The sequence below is a fragment of the Nuphar pumila genome, chromosome 14, assembly GCF_984573655.1.
Source record: "Nuphar pumila chromosome 14, dmNupPumi1.hap1.1, whole genome shotgun sequence".
NCBI lineage: Eukaryota > Viridiplantae > Streptophyta > Magnoliopsida > Nymphaeales > Nymphaeaceae > Nuphar > Nuphar pumila.
Genome location: NC_143262.1, coordinates 26,741,870 through 26,760,409, shown reverse-complemented (window position 1 = coordinate 26,760,409; position 18,540 = coordinate 26,741,870). Strand labels below are relative to the sequence as shown.

The window sequence follows — 18,540 nt, the reverse complement described above, 5'->3', positions numbered from 1 at the left end:
ATTAAATATGTGTCATATGTTCTTTGTTGTATTTTGAAAGATATGCCACAAACATAGGCGATGATGTGCATCTGGCCACACATGAAGCACTGCAGCCGCAATTATGTGATCACCATTTGTAAGTACAGCTTCAGGTTGCTTCCCGTTCATTGCATGTGTAAATACTCTGAACAACCACTCAAAGCTTTCCTTGGTCTAGTCATACAAAAATGCCCCGCCTAATATACAACTCTGTGCGTGATGGTTCACTCCGACAAACTGCGCAAATGGCCACTATTCAGTATTAATTTTCACTGTAGTATCAAATACAAGCACATCATTGAAGCATTCATAATCTACTCTTGACTTTGAATCTGCCCAAAACATATTCACAGCATATCCATCTCCATCCACTTGCATTGTACTAAAGAAACTATGTTCATTGCTTGATTTATTTTGTAAGTAATCAACCAAAGAACATATTTATATTTTCTTCATGTTATATGTCCTCTTCCTTCTCAAGTGGTTTCATAGATCCAAAGGTGTGAATGGCACATTTTCGCGACCACCGTCTATGTGGGCAAACAAATTGTATGTCTTCCTTGGTGCAATGCTGGCGCTATCGGCTATTTCAGCCATTGCAGCATGCGCTACAGTTACTTTATGATGTGACCTTAGCATAGGAGTCATAAATGATGCAGATAAATCATGATTATGATCACTAATTAAAGTACGAACTACAAATTTCCCATTCGGATGTCTTCTCAAAACCATTCTCGCCTTGATTTTGGCATGCTCCTTGTTGGATTTCCCATTGATTTCTTCCAACCTTGCTTGGAACAAACATATGTCTTTCTAACCAAGACACCCTGTGCATTTTTTGACCAAGAAAACTTTCTCACACTGAAGCCAACTTTTAAGGCATAATCATTGTAAAATTTATATGCAGCTTCCTCATTATTAAACTGCATTCCTTCTATAGGAACAGAGTCAAGTGTAATTCCATGTACATTCTCAGTTCCTACACTTTTATTATGTGTACTGACATCAAAATCTACCTCATTATTGAATTATATTTCCACTAGTGAAACATTCACTAGTGTACTTCCATTTACATTCCTGGTGCCTACTCTTTTATTATGTGTATTGTCATGGTAATTTACCTCATTATTGAATTGCATTTCTTCTACTGAAACATTCAAGTCAAGAGTGGGTCTAATGTCTGCACCCTTATTTTCATGTGGATCATTAGCGCAGATGTTCAATTCTTCAGTTGCATTATTAGTATAGATGTTCAATTCTCCAGATCTTTCAATTGATTGAGCTACATTATCTTTATTAAAACCTAATGATAAGCTCAACAAAGTTTTAAGCAATATATCAATTGGTGTTTGCAGCAAAATAGCAAATAAATCGATATTAACTAACAAAAATATATCTCACAAAAAACGGAAGTATGTTACTAATACAGGGGTTTGAGATACAATGCATATAATGAGTGAATGTAGGATACCTGATGGGGTAGAGGCCCTTCCTAGTATTTGTAAACAAGCATTCTTGTCAACAGGTCCCAACGTCTTACAAATATCGATAAGTTTTCAACCATCGTAAGAACAAGATCTACCTGCAATAAACAAACAATGCCTTAATGGCACACAAGACGACATGCCTTCTTCATCGATAGCATGATGAGATGGAAAGCTACTCATGTCGCCTTAATGGCACTGGTTGGAATGTTTGTGCATCATTGCTTTCTTCCATAATGCCTAACAACAACGAAAAAGAAGAGAAGAAAGTGGAATGCTTTATAAGCAATATATCAATTTGTGTTAGCAAGCGCATATGTTTACTACGATTTAATCAGGATGCATATAACAACGGATATTGATAAGGTTAAGCAAGTCAAAGCAACAATTTAATGAATGACAGTATCAAAGCAAGTGCGGTTTGATATTTGCTTATACTGAGCATTGAGTTGTCACTTACCATGCCAATAAAGGATACATGTCGTACATGTGTGTTGACGATAACGCTCTCATTATATCCACGAGGCTGTAAAGCGAGTTCAATAGAAATCGTTGACAGAGCAGTGATATGAATGCGAAAATCGCCCCTACATGCGTGTAACGATGTGTTTCTGCACGCACACATTTTCAAAGTCTGTGTACAAATATCTCAGAAATACATATTACAAAACATATAATATCTTACAAAGCGATATGAATATCGAATAATATATTGAAAATCGATACGACAGAAATTTTAAATCGATACGAAAGAAATTGAGCAAAATAGTAAACAAATCGATATTAATTAACAAAGATATATCTCACAAAAACGGGAGTATGTTACTATTACAGCGGTTTGAGATACAATGCATATAATGAGTGAATGTAGAATACTTGATGGGGTAGAGGCCCTTCCTAGCATGTGTAAACAAGCATTCTTGTCAACAGGTCCCAGCGTCTTACAAATATCGATAAGTTTCCAAGCATCGTAAAAATAAGATCTACCTGCAATAACCAAACAATGCCTTAATGGCACACAAGACGACATGCCTTCTTCATTGATAGCATGATGAGATGGAAAGCTACTCATGTCACCTTAATGGCACTGGTTGGAATGTTTGTGCATCATTGATTTCTTTCATAATGCCTAACGACAGCAAAAATGAAGAGAAGACACGTAGTTTCCCAACTTTTGAATGGAGGATATTTTTGTCATTTCCTCGAACCATCATTTCAGGGCAAGAAAAGCAAGTAAGGGTGAATATGTCTTTGCAAAAACACTAGAGTCCAATGCAAAGTTATGTCATCATACACGGAAATACGAGCCCATGTGCGTAAATACGTGGCGCTCATTTGACCCTCCCCCCCAAACACAGATGTGGGATTCAATGAATCATCCCGGGCGAACATACACCACCCTCCCCTCTGCCACCCTGAGTCACGCACTCTAGCTACAGTCCGTATTCAGGGGAGAACATTCAACACCCTCTCCCCCTGAAACCATTCTCTTCAATTCGCCACCCACACTCATATATGCTCATCATCTTTCCTTCATCGTGTCTCTCCTTTACTCATTCATAGAGTTTTTGCCTCAAACACTTGGTGCGCGTGTTGCAGTGCGGGCGTGAACCGCGGGGAAGATGGTGGCGTTCACTGTCGCCAGGAAGGAAACGACTCCCTTCGACGGCCAGAAGTGTGGCACTTCCGGCCTCAGAAATAAGGTGAAAGCGGCCACACACACACTCTCTCTCTCTTCTCCTTCCCTCTGTTTTTTTCTTGGCTTCTGTTTGGAGATCTTGGCGTTAAATCATGGTGTAGCCGATCCGAAATTATGGGGCTCAGTGTCCTCGAGTTGTTTATCAGAGATGTTGGTTGCGTCCATGGCCTCAGAGTCTCTTTAGTTGTTTTTTCGATGTTGGATTTATAGATCGAAGACTGCTTATGATTGAATCCATCGATTTGGACAGACTTATTGACGATATGCATCGAATTGAATCAATTTTCGAATAGGAAGATATCACCATCAATTAGTTCCTTCTGAAATGCAACGTTTGTGACGTGTTTTGCTGTGGAAGGGAGTCAGCAATATCCGGTCCCTACTCGACTTGGGTGTTTCTGAAGTACTGTGGTAATGAAGATTGTGAGTGTGATGCTATGAGTCTGAAATTGAATTATAACCAATTAACCATCCACCCATCCATCCAGTGATCTTTTCATGGTCCGTGGATGCTAGACTGCGGCAAAATTGATACCCATTCAATGCTTCGGTCTTGTATGTTCTAGCTTTCAAGTGTGGAGACGCAGTAGCGATGATATGGAGTGAAGAATAAAAGCCTTCAGGATAGCGCATTGTGGTGCTAATGAAATACATTGAAACAAACCTTGGAAGGTGGCTCTCTGCTGCACCTTCCTTTGTTTGCGAGATTGCTTATTTTCTGCTGGTTTCGTGCTCGTTTTCATGGTATAATTTGGTTCCCTCTTTGATGGTGGATTGAGATGGTGAGTTTGGTTAGAGAGCTATTCATGGACATTGTTGAAAGGCATCTATGACGCAGTCTGCATTGCCATGGTTTATGTGTGGCAGCCATCACGTACGTGGATGTGGCCTCTTTTCGTGTGATCGATGTGGCCTCTTTTCGTGTGATCGATTTTAGTTGCTTAGACTTGGATGTTTTACATTTTAGAGTATGTTGTAGTGGTGGAAATGTTTCGCTGACACTAGCCACAGCCTGTCTTCATTTATTTCATTTTCTCAAAATTGAAAACGTACTGTACAAATTGCATAAATATACACAGTTACACACGCATTCATCTTGTTCTAGACTTGAACATATTGGATATATGGTTGAACTTGATTCATACCAGAGTTGCCAGTCGAGGAAGCGGGAAGCGGGAGCGGGAAGCGCGGTACTTCTAAAATTTTAGGAAGTGGGAAGCGCGGGACGACTTAGGAGCAAACCAAGAAGCATCTCGAAAGCGACCTAGGAAGCGAACCGAAAGCGTCCTAAGAAACGAAAAAAGAAGCGACATAGGATTCGAGTGAGAAGTGAAAGGAAAGGGAATAAGAATCGAAAGGAAAGCGAAAATGTAATTATATATTTTTATTTTATCAAAAAATATAATTTATGTCATCATTGACAAAATAAAACATGTATCTAAAACAATAAATAATATAAGTTGTAATTATCTAACAAATGCATCATATTACAACTGTCAAGCATTTAAAAAATAATACATCAAGCGAATATCATAATTCACATTCTTGTTACAACCATTTAACAAATGTATACAAGCACTAAATAATGCATTAAGAAAACAAATAAATTTGATTAAAAAGTGTATTTTTTTCAACGAAAGAATCAAATGACTTGTTATTTGATATTATGATTGTTGTAAATCTTGTGATCTCTGCAACATACAAAATAAAAAATCAATAAATTCAAAGATTACATAGAGATATGGTTAAATTTTTAAGCTATAAAATTCTAAATTGTAAATTATAAGCTATAAAGTTCTAAACTATAAACTTAAAATTAACATAATTCACTATTTCACTTCATCATGCAAGGTTCAAAATAAAAGTACATATCAAATCAACAAAATATTACAAGACCATGACAAAAAAGTGACATAAAAATTTTTAAGTTGGACTACTCCAACTACATCATCAAAAGAATAATTAAAAATTCAAGAGTTCATTAATCTATCATTTTTTTCTTTCCCTTCAAGTCAGCAATAGATCGAGAACTTTTTGCATCATCACGTGCTTCTTGTCCTCCACGACCATGTCTTTTGCTCATTCCTTCATTTCTTATAATGAATATGTTAAAAAATAAAAATGTTAAAAAACCTTAATTTAAAATATAAAAAATACATATATAGAAAAAAGTAAAAATAAAAAACACAAGATCAACATACCTTGCCTAGGTCTCTTGCTAAAAAAATGATCAATCCGACCTTGAGGAACTGATGGTCGCTTGTGTATATCTGTCGTTCTACTAGCTTTGTTGGATTGATTTGTATCCTCTTCAACTTCATTTGTATGTATGATTATTGGAGGTAATGGAGCTCTTGGTTGTGCATCTTTGGGTTTGGATTTGGAAATAGTGCTTGATTGTTGTGCATTATCATCCAAATCTCTCCAACGCATGTCTTCTAATCTCAATGTATTTTCTTCTACAATAGGAAGTTCCAGATTGATATCTCATTTTTTACTATATCCTTCTTTGTAGCGATTGTTGCACCTTTTTATAACAAGAATATAAAATATGAATACTAATAAACAATCAATGATAGAAAAAGAGAAAAAAAAATACAAAAACAAAAGTACAACACTTTAATTATACTTGTCAATCAATCGAAGATATGAATGAATATAGACCAAGGTATTAGCACGATCTTCATTGAGCGTATTTCGTTTAACATTGTGAATATAACTATAGGTGCTCCACACTCTTTTTGCAGAAGATGTGCTAATAGGTTGAGATAAAACCTTAATGGCTAATGCTCTCAACTCAGGTATATCACCACCATAAAAATGCCACCGATTAAGGACCGTCATTATAGGATTCTATGTATCTATTCTTGCTGCATTTCGGCTAAATCTTCCACTTTTTGATGCAAAAGTCACAAGTTGTGACCTATAAAGTGTAGAAAGCTCTTCATTTCCATCAGATATGACTTCAAACGAGAGCATCGCACTATCTAAGATATCATTATCCTTTTTTGCAGAAAAAAATAATGTTTAACAACTATAACACGACAATGCAAATAAAATAATAAAATAATTAAAGCATTAAATTTTAAACTTTATTAAATAGATTGAATAAAATTTTTACCAGGAGAAACTCGTTTGACCCCTCCTGCTGCTGGGATCTTGAGATACTCTGACTCGTAATATTTTGGAGTGAGCATGTGGGCTAGACTATGGAGAGGCAAATTCATTTTATCCCATCTATTTGAGACAATCTGATGAATCTTTTCATACAAATTTGGTTGTCCTTTTAGATTGTCTTTGATTTTCCCCAACATGTTGTTCATGCCTTCATACACTTCACCAATTATAAGGCCTTTCTGATTATAAAATTTGATCATCTTATATATGGATTTTGTAATCAATAATGCTAAACGTACAGAATCTCAATATTCTTTATCAAGAGCAGTTGTTTCTGTTGTAACAACTCTTTTTTCATAGTTTCATTTGTGCATGATTGCTTCCACTCGCTCCATCTAATTGAAATTATTGTGAGCCTCAATCTCTCCCTCACATCAAGCAAGCGCTTCAAAGTAGTATAATGTGAAGCAAACCTTATTTTTGCAATCTTTATTAGCTCTAATTTTTCATTGCTTCTAAAGATTGGTAGTGCTTTTAAATGATTTGTGATATACTTTACAATTTCTTTACTCTGCAAATATGTTTCTCCCAACCAATGAAACTCATGTGTCAAATCCTTAAAGATCAAATTAAGTGTGTGCACAACACAAGGTGACCAAAAAATATACTTATACGTTTGTTTTAATTCTTCACCTGCTAACTTACAATTTTTTGTATTGTCTGTAATCACTTACACTATATTAGAAGGCCCCGCAAGTTTAAACCCTGTCTTCAAAAACTCGGCAATGTTTGCAGCTAACGGTTGCACATTACAAAAATCGCTTGCATATAAGAACATCGAACCAAAACAGTTTGATGCAAGTATATTTATCAAGTGTTTATTCTTGATATTTGTTCAACCGTCTGAGACAATAGAAACTCCAAACTCCTCAAACTTTTCTCAAAATTCATTTAACTCTCTGTGAACACACTCTTTCTCATTGTCAAGCAACGTTGTTTGCGCTTTTTCATATAATGGGGGTTTATATTCACACACTTTACTAACTGCAGATATCATTTCTTTCCAATATGGTGATCGAAGCTCATTGAAAGGTATGACATTTGTATACAAAAATCTGATAATTTTGTTATCTACATCATCTCTTTCTACATTTTTAAAAAGGTATCACGAATATCAACTATTTTTCGGCTTCCACTAGATGATGTAGTCATACTAATAGGCTTCTTCGGATTATCAATTTAATGATCTCCTCAACTCAAATGCACTTGATGAAACCTCCACTCGGCGAACTTGCCTCTTAATTTTTCTTGTCAATTCTGCATTTTTTGCAATTACAGGGCAAAAGGCAATCCCAACACTTTGTTCCTTTGGAGATCCCATGAGATGTGCAAAAACTTGAGTATATGACCCGTGATAAATATTTTTGTAGTGCCTGCACATAAAAACTTGGGTTCCATCTTGCTTTCCTTGCCCACTCTTCTTTTGTTTCAATACATGGTGCCATAGCAGTGTTGTTTTATGCATGATAGGCGGTTCATCATCTTGGTCATCTTCAGAATAGTAGTCATCCAAGTCATATTCTTCTTCATCTTCTTCATCAAAACAATTTTTGTTTTTGTCCTCAAACTGATATGGACAATCAGAAGACCTCTTGCCCTTTCTTGCATTGTCCTTCCCAACACCACTAGACGATTCATGCTCCAAATTGTACAAAGAATCATCATCGTCATCATAATTATCGTGATCATAGCTTTTGATGGTCATTAATAAAGCAAAGAACAGGAAAATATACCTATATCATAAAAGTATAGGAATCATTCTAGAACACTTTAAAAAAAAACTATTATTAACAGCAAAGGATGAAGAGTGAAGAACATAAATCATTAATGAAACTGGAATGTCAAACAAAAGGGGAAAAAAGCGACCCAAAGTGAACCATGACGTCCCTTGCAATCGAATTCCCGTAAATTGTCGTGGGGTTTACTAAACAACAACTTTAGTGTCAGTGCACATAAACTAATCATGCTCATTTCTTAAAATAATCCAGACAATATGTATCACACACAGCTTCGCAGTCACAATCTAAATTTTAGAACTGTGAAACCAATCAGATTTCCTTTTTCTAATAGCATTAACACCTGTAATGAATACAGAGGAAAGCATCAAGCCTTAAAATTCAAGTTTAATTAAACTAAATCTCAAACAAACATGATAGTTAAAACACCACAGATTTAATTTAAACCAGGAAATCACAAATAGGTAGAAGCATGATAAATCCAATCTAAAAAGAATTGCAGACTATAGTTCTATTTATTCTTATGAGAAATTTTGGTTTAATGCCTATCAAATCAAATTTAACGAATCAATACATGAATCAGCCAAGACTCCAAGACTCAATGCATATAACAAAATCTGTGTATAAAACCCATAAGGTTATATATATGTGTTTCTTGAAAACTTGTCTGTAATAAACATCGAAATTATACACACAAACATCGATCAATCGATTTAACTACAATCAGTGTGAACCCATTTTAGAAGGATGCATATTAAAAGTCTATAATGCCAATCAATTTATTTCAAACAGAAACAATCTTGATCATACGTGAACCTAGTACAAGAAACAAGCAGATCAACATTTAAATCAGCACATCTAATTTAAATAGAATTAAAATCTCAGCAAAAGTCCTTAAAAGAAATTAAATCTTTTTATGTTCATCTAAAACCCAAATCAGAAAACTGATACCCGAATCAGCAAAGACAGTCAGTGTTCTGCTCGTATCACAGGGGGTGTACCCAGAGTGATACAACAATTCCTATACAAGGCGGCGATAGCCCGTATTCGAGTCTAAAGCCACTCAACCTATGGTAACTGCGCTCACTGATTTCACTTTTTGACAAATTGCAAAAATCTGAATAGGCGACATTCAGACAGACTTAAGAAAAAAGGGGAAGAGGACATCAGAACTGGTTTAAAGAAATAAAAAATTACTGTGTGTTCACCCACATTCGGAACAACTAAAAAAAGTTGGTCGTCGGACGTCAATGGATTTCAGAAACGCAGAGTCTCGAACTGGTCCGAACATTAGTGGATGAGAGAGGAGAGTGAATCGAAAGAGAGAGGTCGTCGGGCATTAGTGGATGAGAGAGGAGAGCATACCTGAACAAAGACATTGCCAACGTCACTCAAGGAGGTCTTCGGTCGTCGGACATCAACGGAGGAGGAGGTCGCTGGTCGTCGTCGGTCGTCAGTGGTCGAAAATGAGAGAGAGAGAGGAGTCGGGTGAAAAACAAAACCCTAAGCTTTCGTTTTTTATGTTTTCACGATTTTTTTTTAAAATGTTCATTTTGCCCTTATTCAGAGTAATATTTTATTTTAGTTTCTTATTTTTCACGTGTTAAATTTATTTTTAAAAAGGGCAAAATAGAAATTTCATAAATGTGTCTCCCTTTAAAGGGGGATGTGTCTCCCTTTAAAGGGGGACGCGCTTCTTCTATTTTACATGCGCTTCCCCATGCGTTTCAGAAGCATCGCGTTTCGCGCTTCCAAAGCGCATCTCAGGGAAGTGTGCTTCTCCTGATACATGTGTGTTTCCGATGACTCTGATTCATACCTTTCTTGGTCTTTTTGGCTAAGATCAGGTGTCGTTGAAATTGATTCCTTTTTGCTAGTTTGCAGGATCATCAAGCTTCTGATTTGACCTTTGTTTTGAATAAAATACTTTGTCCCCCCTTAAGTTTTTTGGATATGGAGTTACATTTTTATCTTGATTATTTTTCAATGTTATGCATATGATATTGAACCATGCATGATCTTTGGATTTGATTTATATTCTTTTTTTTTTATAGCCAACGAATCTTGGTTCATCACTGTGCTATGACTAATCTGGATTTCATCTGTCAGTGGATTTCTGCTAGACCATGTCTATCATCCCTGTTGTTTTGGCACTTTTAAGAATGTTTCCAAAACCCCATTCTATCCGAAAACACTCTATCAAACCACTTGATTTTAATGATTTTGCCTGATTTTGTTTCCTTTTTTATCCCTTAAATGCTAATCAGTTTCCGTCGGAAGTCACTTTTTTTTAGTGGTTCTAGATATTTGGGGGTCGTACCATGTTTATCTCTTTAAAATAATTTCATATTGTAGAATCTTACGTTGGGACTGGTGATGTGTATGCAAAGTGAGTTGTGGTCATGATTCATTTAATTCAACACATTTTTGAAAGGAATCTAGTTAACTTGTGAGAATGACCTGGAGAAATAATAGATGCATACAAAGAGACACTATATTTGTCTCTATAAATTATGTTGTTGTAATACATTTGAAGTCATAATGACTATAATGACTCATCACTTAACATTATTCTTCTCTTACCCTGCTTATTACTTGAATTTGTATTTTTCAGTATTATAATGACTTTGGACCGTATTTGATTCCATCTTCACTCTAGGGTGCCTTGGACACCACATTTCATGGATCCATTTATTGTGATGCAATACAGCACAAGCAATGGATTGTTGAGGGAAGTAGCTCATGTAAAGTCCGCAAAATTTCTGGGTTTATCTATAGTATTTTATGAAAAAATCATCGACCATGAATAAATCGATGAACTTTTGGACCTTAAAAAGGTATAAAGCTTAATCACACTCATTATAGATCTGGATCTCTATAGAGGATCCACACGGATCAACATCCATGAAACCCAGTTCCAACGATACATTTGACACTTGTGAGATTCACTAAATCTCTTAGTTTCTTATGTTCGGATCCAGTATGGATCTGAGTTTATAGAGCCGTATAACAAAGACTCGGATCCATTTAGTGGACCCGATCTGGGTTCAAAATATTTCAGAAAAAACAGAACTATGAGGAGATCCGGATCACTCTAAACCATTATAACATAAGTTTGGATCCAATTAGATGGATCCAATTAGATGGATCCAATCTCAAATTAACTTGGATCCAAAAGAGATCTATATTGATAAACATTTGGAGTCTAGAATTGGACCTAGAAATATATATATATATATATATATATATATATATATATATATATATATATATATATATATATATATATATATATCCTACTAAGGTGAGCCCACTGTCCCTCCTATTTCTTCCCCTTCTTCCTCTGTTCTCCCTAAGGACAGCAGCAACAGCATGTTGTTGCTGCTGTCGCCATTGGGTGGCTGGCCGGGAGGGGCTGGCTAACGCCACCCTTTCCTGCTGCCACCACTCCTCTCCTTGTTTGTTTTCTCACGAAAACAACAGCAACCAAAGGTTGTAGCTGCTTTTAGTGGGATGACCGAGAGGGGTGGCTGATGCCACTCCCTCTCCCGCGCTGCTTTTGGTGGGGCGATCGAGAGGGGTGGCTGATGCCACTCCCCCTCCCCTGTCGCCTTCAACCTCACTCCCTCTGCCTCTTCCCCCTTCTTTTCCCAGCCACAGCTGCAGCAATCTGTTGTTGTTGCCCCTTGGGCTAGCCTACCGAGCTGAGCTCGGTTTGAACCGAGCCCATCTTGGTTCCCTCTCTAGGAGGACTAAGGGACCAGGCCCAGCTCGACCTGACCATCGAGCCCTCACTCCTTCTCTGAGTTTCTGGCAGGAGCAGCATCCTGTTGTTGCTGCCTCTCGGCCTTTTCAACCGAGCCCAGCTTGACTTTGTCAAAGTCTGAACCGAGCCTGGCTTGATTGGCAACCGAGTCCAGATCGATCAAGCTTTAAGGTCTAATCGAGCCATAGCTCAGTTAGTTCTCCCAGCTCGGTTGGAAGCCCCCGGCTCGGCCTTGTTTTCGGGCAGACCGAGCCTAACTTGGTTTGATAACCAAGTCGACTCGTTCAGCCAGCTCCCTCTCTCCCTCGGTCTGCCCTGTCAGGGGCAGCCCAGCTCGGTTCACCCTTGGCTCGAGCCCGGCTCAGTCAAGAGGCAGACTCGGTTTGCCTCTTGCTTGGCTCAATTGAGCTGAGTTCGGCTAAGGCCAAACTCAACTTGGTCCCTTTTTGTGGCACCGATCCTAGCTCGGTCAAACAGAGCCCGACTCGGTTCCTTTCATAACCAAGCCGACTCGTTTTATGCCTCCTCATCTCAGCTTGGTTCGATCGGCTCAAACTAGGTTCGGGTTCAACCCATACGATCGTCACCTCTTTCATAAAAATGAGAATTTAATCTCGTTCTTTACGCAATACGATATAAACTTTTTTAGCGCACCACTTCAGTGCAACATATGAGACTTTGTACCTCTAACACACATATCGAGGCACAAACAAGTTAGAAACCTATGCTCGGAATCATCAAAAATTCAGTCCATCTCTGAGGTACGGAAAAGTTGCATACGATGATGGCAGTTGAACATTAGTGATATATGTATTTATATTTACGTTAAATATATGTACGCATTTAACTCAAGGATGCAGTTTTCTGTATTCATGTCCTATTTAAAATTATGATTTATTTCAAGTACGTGGTTTTTGCGTACTTTTGCTTTATTTATGATGGCCTTTTGGCAAACGATGCTTTAATATATACGTATTATACATACGTGTATAACTATTTAGAATATGCAATTTTGTGTATTCTTGTCCTATTTAAATTATGATTTATTTCAAGTATATGATTTCTCATACTTTTTCTTTATTTACGATGGCCTTTTTAGCGGACACTGCTTTAATATATATGTATTATATATACATATATAATTATTCAGAGTATACAAAACCCCATGAAAATGCTATGATGTAATTGATTGCTCTATTTTGATTACGCGTGCATTTATTTAAAGTACGCAGATTTATGTACTCCTGCTTACTTTAAATTGTGTGAGTATTTATTTAAAATCGCAGATTTGCTCACCCCTGCTTTAATTCAATTTCAAAAGTGTTTCATGCGAGATTTCAAGTTTGCATGCCCTCGATGTTTCGTAAAATAAAACAAGTGTTTTAAGTTTGCATGTTCGTGATATTCTATATACATATGTGCCACTTATCTTACTGACAAAATAAGGCTCTCATACTCGCTTGCATTAAAGTTGTTACGTCCTTTTTAATCGGACAATACCCAAGCATTGGAGTGTTCTTCGAAACACCATTCTAACCTAGTTCGAACTTTAAAATAAGTTGAGATTGGCACAACTCAGACATTCACAACTGAGTCTTCTCTTCGAACCAATAAAATGCAAAAACTTAAACTACGTAGACTTCCATCGTACTTACGTCAGGTCCTTCCTTTCTGCATCCAGAATGACCTGGATATGGCCCTGGCCTAAGGCGTGGAAAATCATGGTTTTTCAGAATTGTAATTGATCTTCTTTCTGAGAAACCAATATTGTTCTCATCGTTAATGTACTATCAAACATGCACGACATACTCATACGCTGATGAATGGTTTTGAGGTTTATGACAAACCTCATTGTGCGATAATGCATCGTATTATGGGAAAATCACATAAATATACATAATCGCCTTCATAAGCAACATGCTCGATTTGGTTTAAAAGATCAGAGCATATTGAATGGGTTGTTAGATAAAAAAACCTGACACACTCATTCAGCCTTTAGTTCTGTCAAGAGAGGATACGAGGTACAAACTCCGATGGACAATGTTGTTAACTACTACGCTCCTCGAATGGCAATTGCTCAACGTTTTCAGTCATCGGAGTTACGGTACAGGGCTACCAAATATTATCCTAGGTGGTAGATCTCATAAACTTCTATAAAAGTTCGGATGCATCCGTCGTTTATTGCTACTTTTAGGGAATTCTCTCTCGGTCTCTGAAACTATCCCAATTAGAGTAGACTCAGCTAGTCGTTCGGTTTATAAATTTATATAAAATAATAAACCCCTGAACGTTTTCAGTTGTTTCTACATTTTGTCTTGTGAGTACCTCAGGTCGATAATTATCAAAACAAAATAATGATGTTCACCTTGTTTCTTTTGAAAACCGAATGTTGTGGAATATGATAATGTATATGTTAATCTTGTTTTCTGGTATGTTGTCGTTGCACCTAACAGGTTTTCATGAGTCTGACCCGTTTTATGGAATACAGGTGACGAATAGATGGATGTTACTGACGATGGCACGATGATGCGATGATATTAAGAATTCACTCTATTTGTTGTTCGCTCCTGAGCAGGTTTTGTAATTTTGTATAAAGACTTTTGTATAACACTATTTATATCTAAAACCTTGTTTTGAATCTTCATGGTTTTGAATGGATGTATGGAAATGTGAACCCAAATCCGAGACATTTGGGGACCCAATTTGTTGGTCGGAAATTTCGCCTGTAATACGTCTGAGGTTCGCCGACTTATTCTTTTCAAATATTGTTTCTGATGAATTATCGTTTTTAACTCTGAAAAATGATTAGTTATTAAACTTTCAAAATTTTCTTCTTTAGTCACACCATCTTCTCTCATAGTGATCTTGGTGAGAATAGGTTGAGGTTGAGGTGTGGAACCATCAACATATTGCCATAACTCTTTTTCCACTAGAATCCTCTTCACCGCGGTAGCCCACATGTTAGAGTTGGTCCCATTGAATTTAATTGGAAGAACGGTCACAACTTATTTGTCGGCCATGGAAGAAAAGATGAGAGAAAAAAAGAATAAGATAAATAATGTTGATGACACGTTTCTCGAAGCAACAATTCAACGCTCCTTCGAACTCATGAACCACAACATGATCTTCTATAGATGTAGAGAGTATCATATTTGACTATGGAAAATATACCCACGGGTGGATGGATGAAGACTTGAAAAAGGATTCTATTATTACTGGCGGGCGGGAAGAGACAAAGAGCTAGCTAATGGTTAGGAAACTCCATATCTACCCCACCTTACACATTTCACTTTGAGCCCCCTACTATTATCAACGAACATGTTGTTCTACCTATTTGTCTATAGGGAAATTAGGAGAATCTAGCTACGTTCACTTCTCTTGGGCTAGTCATCCCAACAATTTCGTCAGCTTGCTTTGTTTTGTTTTCTAACCTGGAAACAAGATAGATTGCTTAAGCAGATCTGCGGATCCGCTACTACCTTGCTTGCTTGTTTTCCTATTCCTAGGCTCAAAAAAACCGTTAGGCTTAACACATGCCTACCCAGGTGCTACTTGTCAAAGGAATTTTTCCCGATTCAGTTTGCATTGATTTACTCCACTATGGAACCCCTTGTTACTTTTGGAGTGTCCAAACACCATCGACCTTTGGAGTCTTCATGTCCGGCAACTTGATGTGAGCTAGACAATCATATTTGATGGGTTTGCTGACTCTGAGGAAATTGTGCTGCCTGTCATTTTGCAAAAGCATTAAACATGAGTCACATAATTTGTATCATCTCTTTTATAGTTTCTCAACTGTATGAGCGAGTTCAAGGCACAGGCTACTCTGTATCAAAGTCTTCATAGGCTAATTATCAATTAGCCATTGACATATATCCTTTATGTGCTGCTCCAATCACACAAATTTGTCTGTTTGTATAAATCCACATCTCCTGGCTGGCCTGAAAACACAATTTTAACGCAGACACAGTTATACAGAATAATGCGTATATAACTACAAATATCAGTGGAATTTTCGATTTTTTGTGATGGTATTCCAATGAATTTGCAAGGTGTGAAAATCTTGACTGAAACCATAATAAATTGAATTTATTTCCTTTTTTCCAATGTATCGTGATTTGAAAGGTTTTATTTTCTTTATTTTTCATAGTTTTTGTGATTTTTTGACATGCATTCTTTGTTTTAATTTAAGTATACCAAAAATTTGCCCAAAATTTATTAAATTTGCAAGTTTTCCATTGTTCTCTGCATGTAAATTTGCTATTGTTAGTACCATACATCTAATAGCCTCATTGATTTTTTAGTATTTGCATCAAATGTTTTGTGGATCTGACTACCAATATGATTTCTGTAGTTTTTTTCTAATGGAGTACATCTTAGATCAAGGTATTTTTATGTTTGTACAGTATGTTTGTACAGATTAATGGTGCACAACGCACCAAAATCTCGTACAAAAAATTCTCATCAAATCAGTTAGATCCACCGCATGTCTTAGTAAAACAAACCATTATGGATACATCTATAGGGTGTGGTTGTGTAAATAAAGCTTTCAACTTTGACTTTCTACTGATGATGGCATATATATAGGGTATATCTTTAGTGCAGTTGATTGTAGGTATATATAAGGTATATCTTTAGTGCAGTTGATTGTACCTACAATCTAGTTGGAATCTCATTATCCAAGTTGTTTGACTCCATCTCTAACCTCATAGTTAGTGGGAATCAACCTTTGGATCATGTTTTTTCAACAAAAAAACATGTTTTTTTAGTCCTGAAAATTGGTGCTTTATAACCATTTGATTTTTTGTCACCGGAAAAACCTGTACACATGTCGGATTCTGGCAATTCAAAAGTCAGTTCCTACTAAATGGAGGATATAGATCACATCTATGGGGTCAGTTCCACACCAAAAAAAACAAAAATGAAGTTTGCCAAGTCGTTTGTGCGTACAAACGGTTGTAGCAAACTTTAACCCATATAAAGGGTACCGAACATTTTTTATATATATATATATATACACTTTCCATTTTTTCCTGAGCTCCATGCTTAATTCTCCATTTCTTTGTATCATGACAGAGATGGCATTGGGTTCTATTTACTGAGTAGCACTGTATAGAATTACTGGATACCAATATAGCATGATTTATGTAAAAGTTCACCGCCTGTTTTTGGATGGATAAAACTTTAAATGTCAGCTTTCGGAATGTTTTCTCCACAGACCTGAGCTAATACTTTAGAACAGATTAAATGGACAGACACAATATGTTTATAAAATTAAAAGAATAAGCCTTTATTGTTTAAAGTGAAAAATCATTATATTTATGGATGTTGAATGCTTCCTGTTACAGGATGATAAATGGAATAAGATCTGATGTGTCCAACGTTATCCAAGCAGATGAATTTGAATATAAAGATCATGTTGATGGCTCTGTTTCAAAGCACCAGGGTATCCGATATCTCTTTGAAGATGGTTCACTATTGGTAAATAATCTGCCATTGTATTCTTGTTGCCCCTGTTGTTAAAAGTTGTAGAAGTGCTTGGTGAAGCCTTAACTGAGCGGCTGTTTCTGAAAATTAATGCTCCATGCTGTTTTTCCAAATGCACAAGGTTTGGATCCTTTCTAGAGTAATTGTTATAGGCCAAATAAGACTTGCAAATAGAAAACATTACTGTACTAAAAGTGCTTATTGAAGGTGAAACTCTGTTCTCAAATGAGTGCCTCTGCAATTTACACTTTTTCAACCATCTGCAATTTATACCTTTTTAATGATTGCTACCTTGCTTTACCTTTATTATAGTGATTATTTTATATCTAGCATGCAGAATGATAGCTTGTGCAATGGATTTCAAAGAAAAACTGTAGCTTGTGCATAGTTGATAGATTGCTCCAGATTGATGTTTTTAAAACACTTTTTAGTCTCCGCATGACTTGTTGTGCCTTCCCATTTTCAAGGATATTGGTGTTATCGTGTGCAGGTGTTCCGTCTATCTGGAACTGGCTCAGAAGGTGCAACCATCCGTGTGTACATAGAGCAATATGAAAAGGATCCTTCAAAGACTCGACGGGATTCTCAAGAAGCACTTGCTCCTCTGGTACAACAATTTCTCGTGAATATTCTTTTATGTTACTACTGAGAATCAATCCATGTGATGATTATCATAGTGAGAATGTACAGGTGGAAGTTGCACTGAAGCTTTCCAAGATGGAGTTCTCTGGTCGCTCTGCTCCTACGGTTATAACATGAGAGCGACATACATGGTCTCTCAGGCAGGATACTGAACTTTTACGAAATTGCTTGGTCAAGTGATCAATTTTGTGTGAGAATAACATAGAGCCATAAAGCTACTTATCTTGTGGGCTGCTCGCATAGTTCTGCTAAGGCAACTCTAAGTGTACTGGTTCATTGGTTCATTATATACATAAGAAATGAAGTCCCTAAGGTTTGTTGCACCGAACATCTTATGAGTCACAGCTCTTAATATGGTACTACCAGCTTGAATCACAATCTGTCCTGGGCTTGACATTTTGGTTCCTGTCTGCGATCCCATGCCCATTAAAGATTTGGTGAGACTGCTGGTTCTTGCGTGCTAGGTTTATTTAAAACTACAAACTAATCATTTCAGCCAAGTCAGTGACCCACTCTGAGAAGAACGGA

The 18,540-nt window shown here is 36.9% G+C and overlaps 1 protein-coding gene across 1 annotated transcript; it reads left to right on the top strand.

The window, feature by feature from the left end:
- Positions 1-3,154: 3,154 nt before the first annotated feature.
- On the top strand, positions 3,155-18,277 carry LOC149816675 (phosphoglucomutase, cytoplasmic-like). The gene is made up of 4 exons (XM_089987168.1): positions 3,155-3,208; positions 17,232-17,364; positions 17,861-17,977; positions 18,061-18,277. The coding sequence occupies exons 2-4, from the start codon at positions 17,233-17,235 to the stop codon at positions 18,127-18,129; spliced, it is 318 nt and encodes a 105-aa protein (XP_089843294.1). The 5' UTR covers positions 3,155-3,208; position 17,232; the 3' UTR covers positions 18,130-18,277.
- The last annotated feature ends 263 nt before the right edge of the window (positions 18,278-18,540 follow it).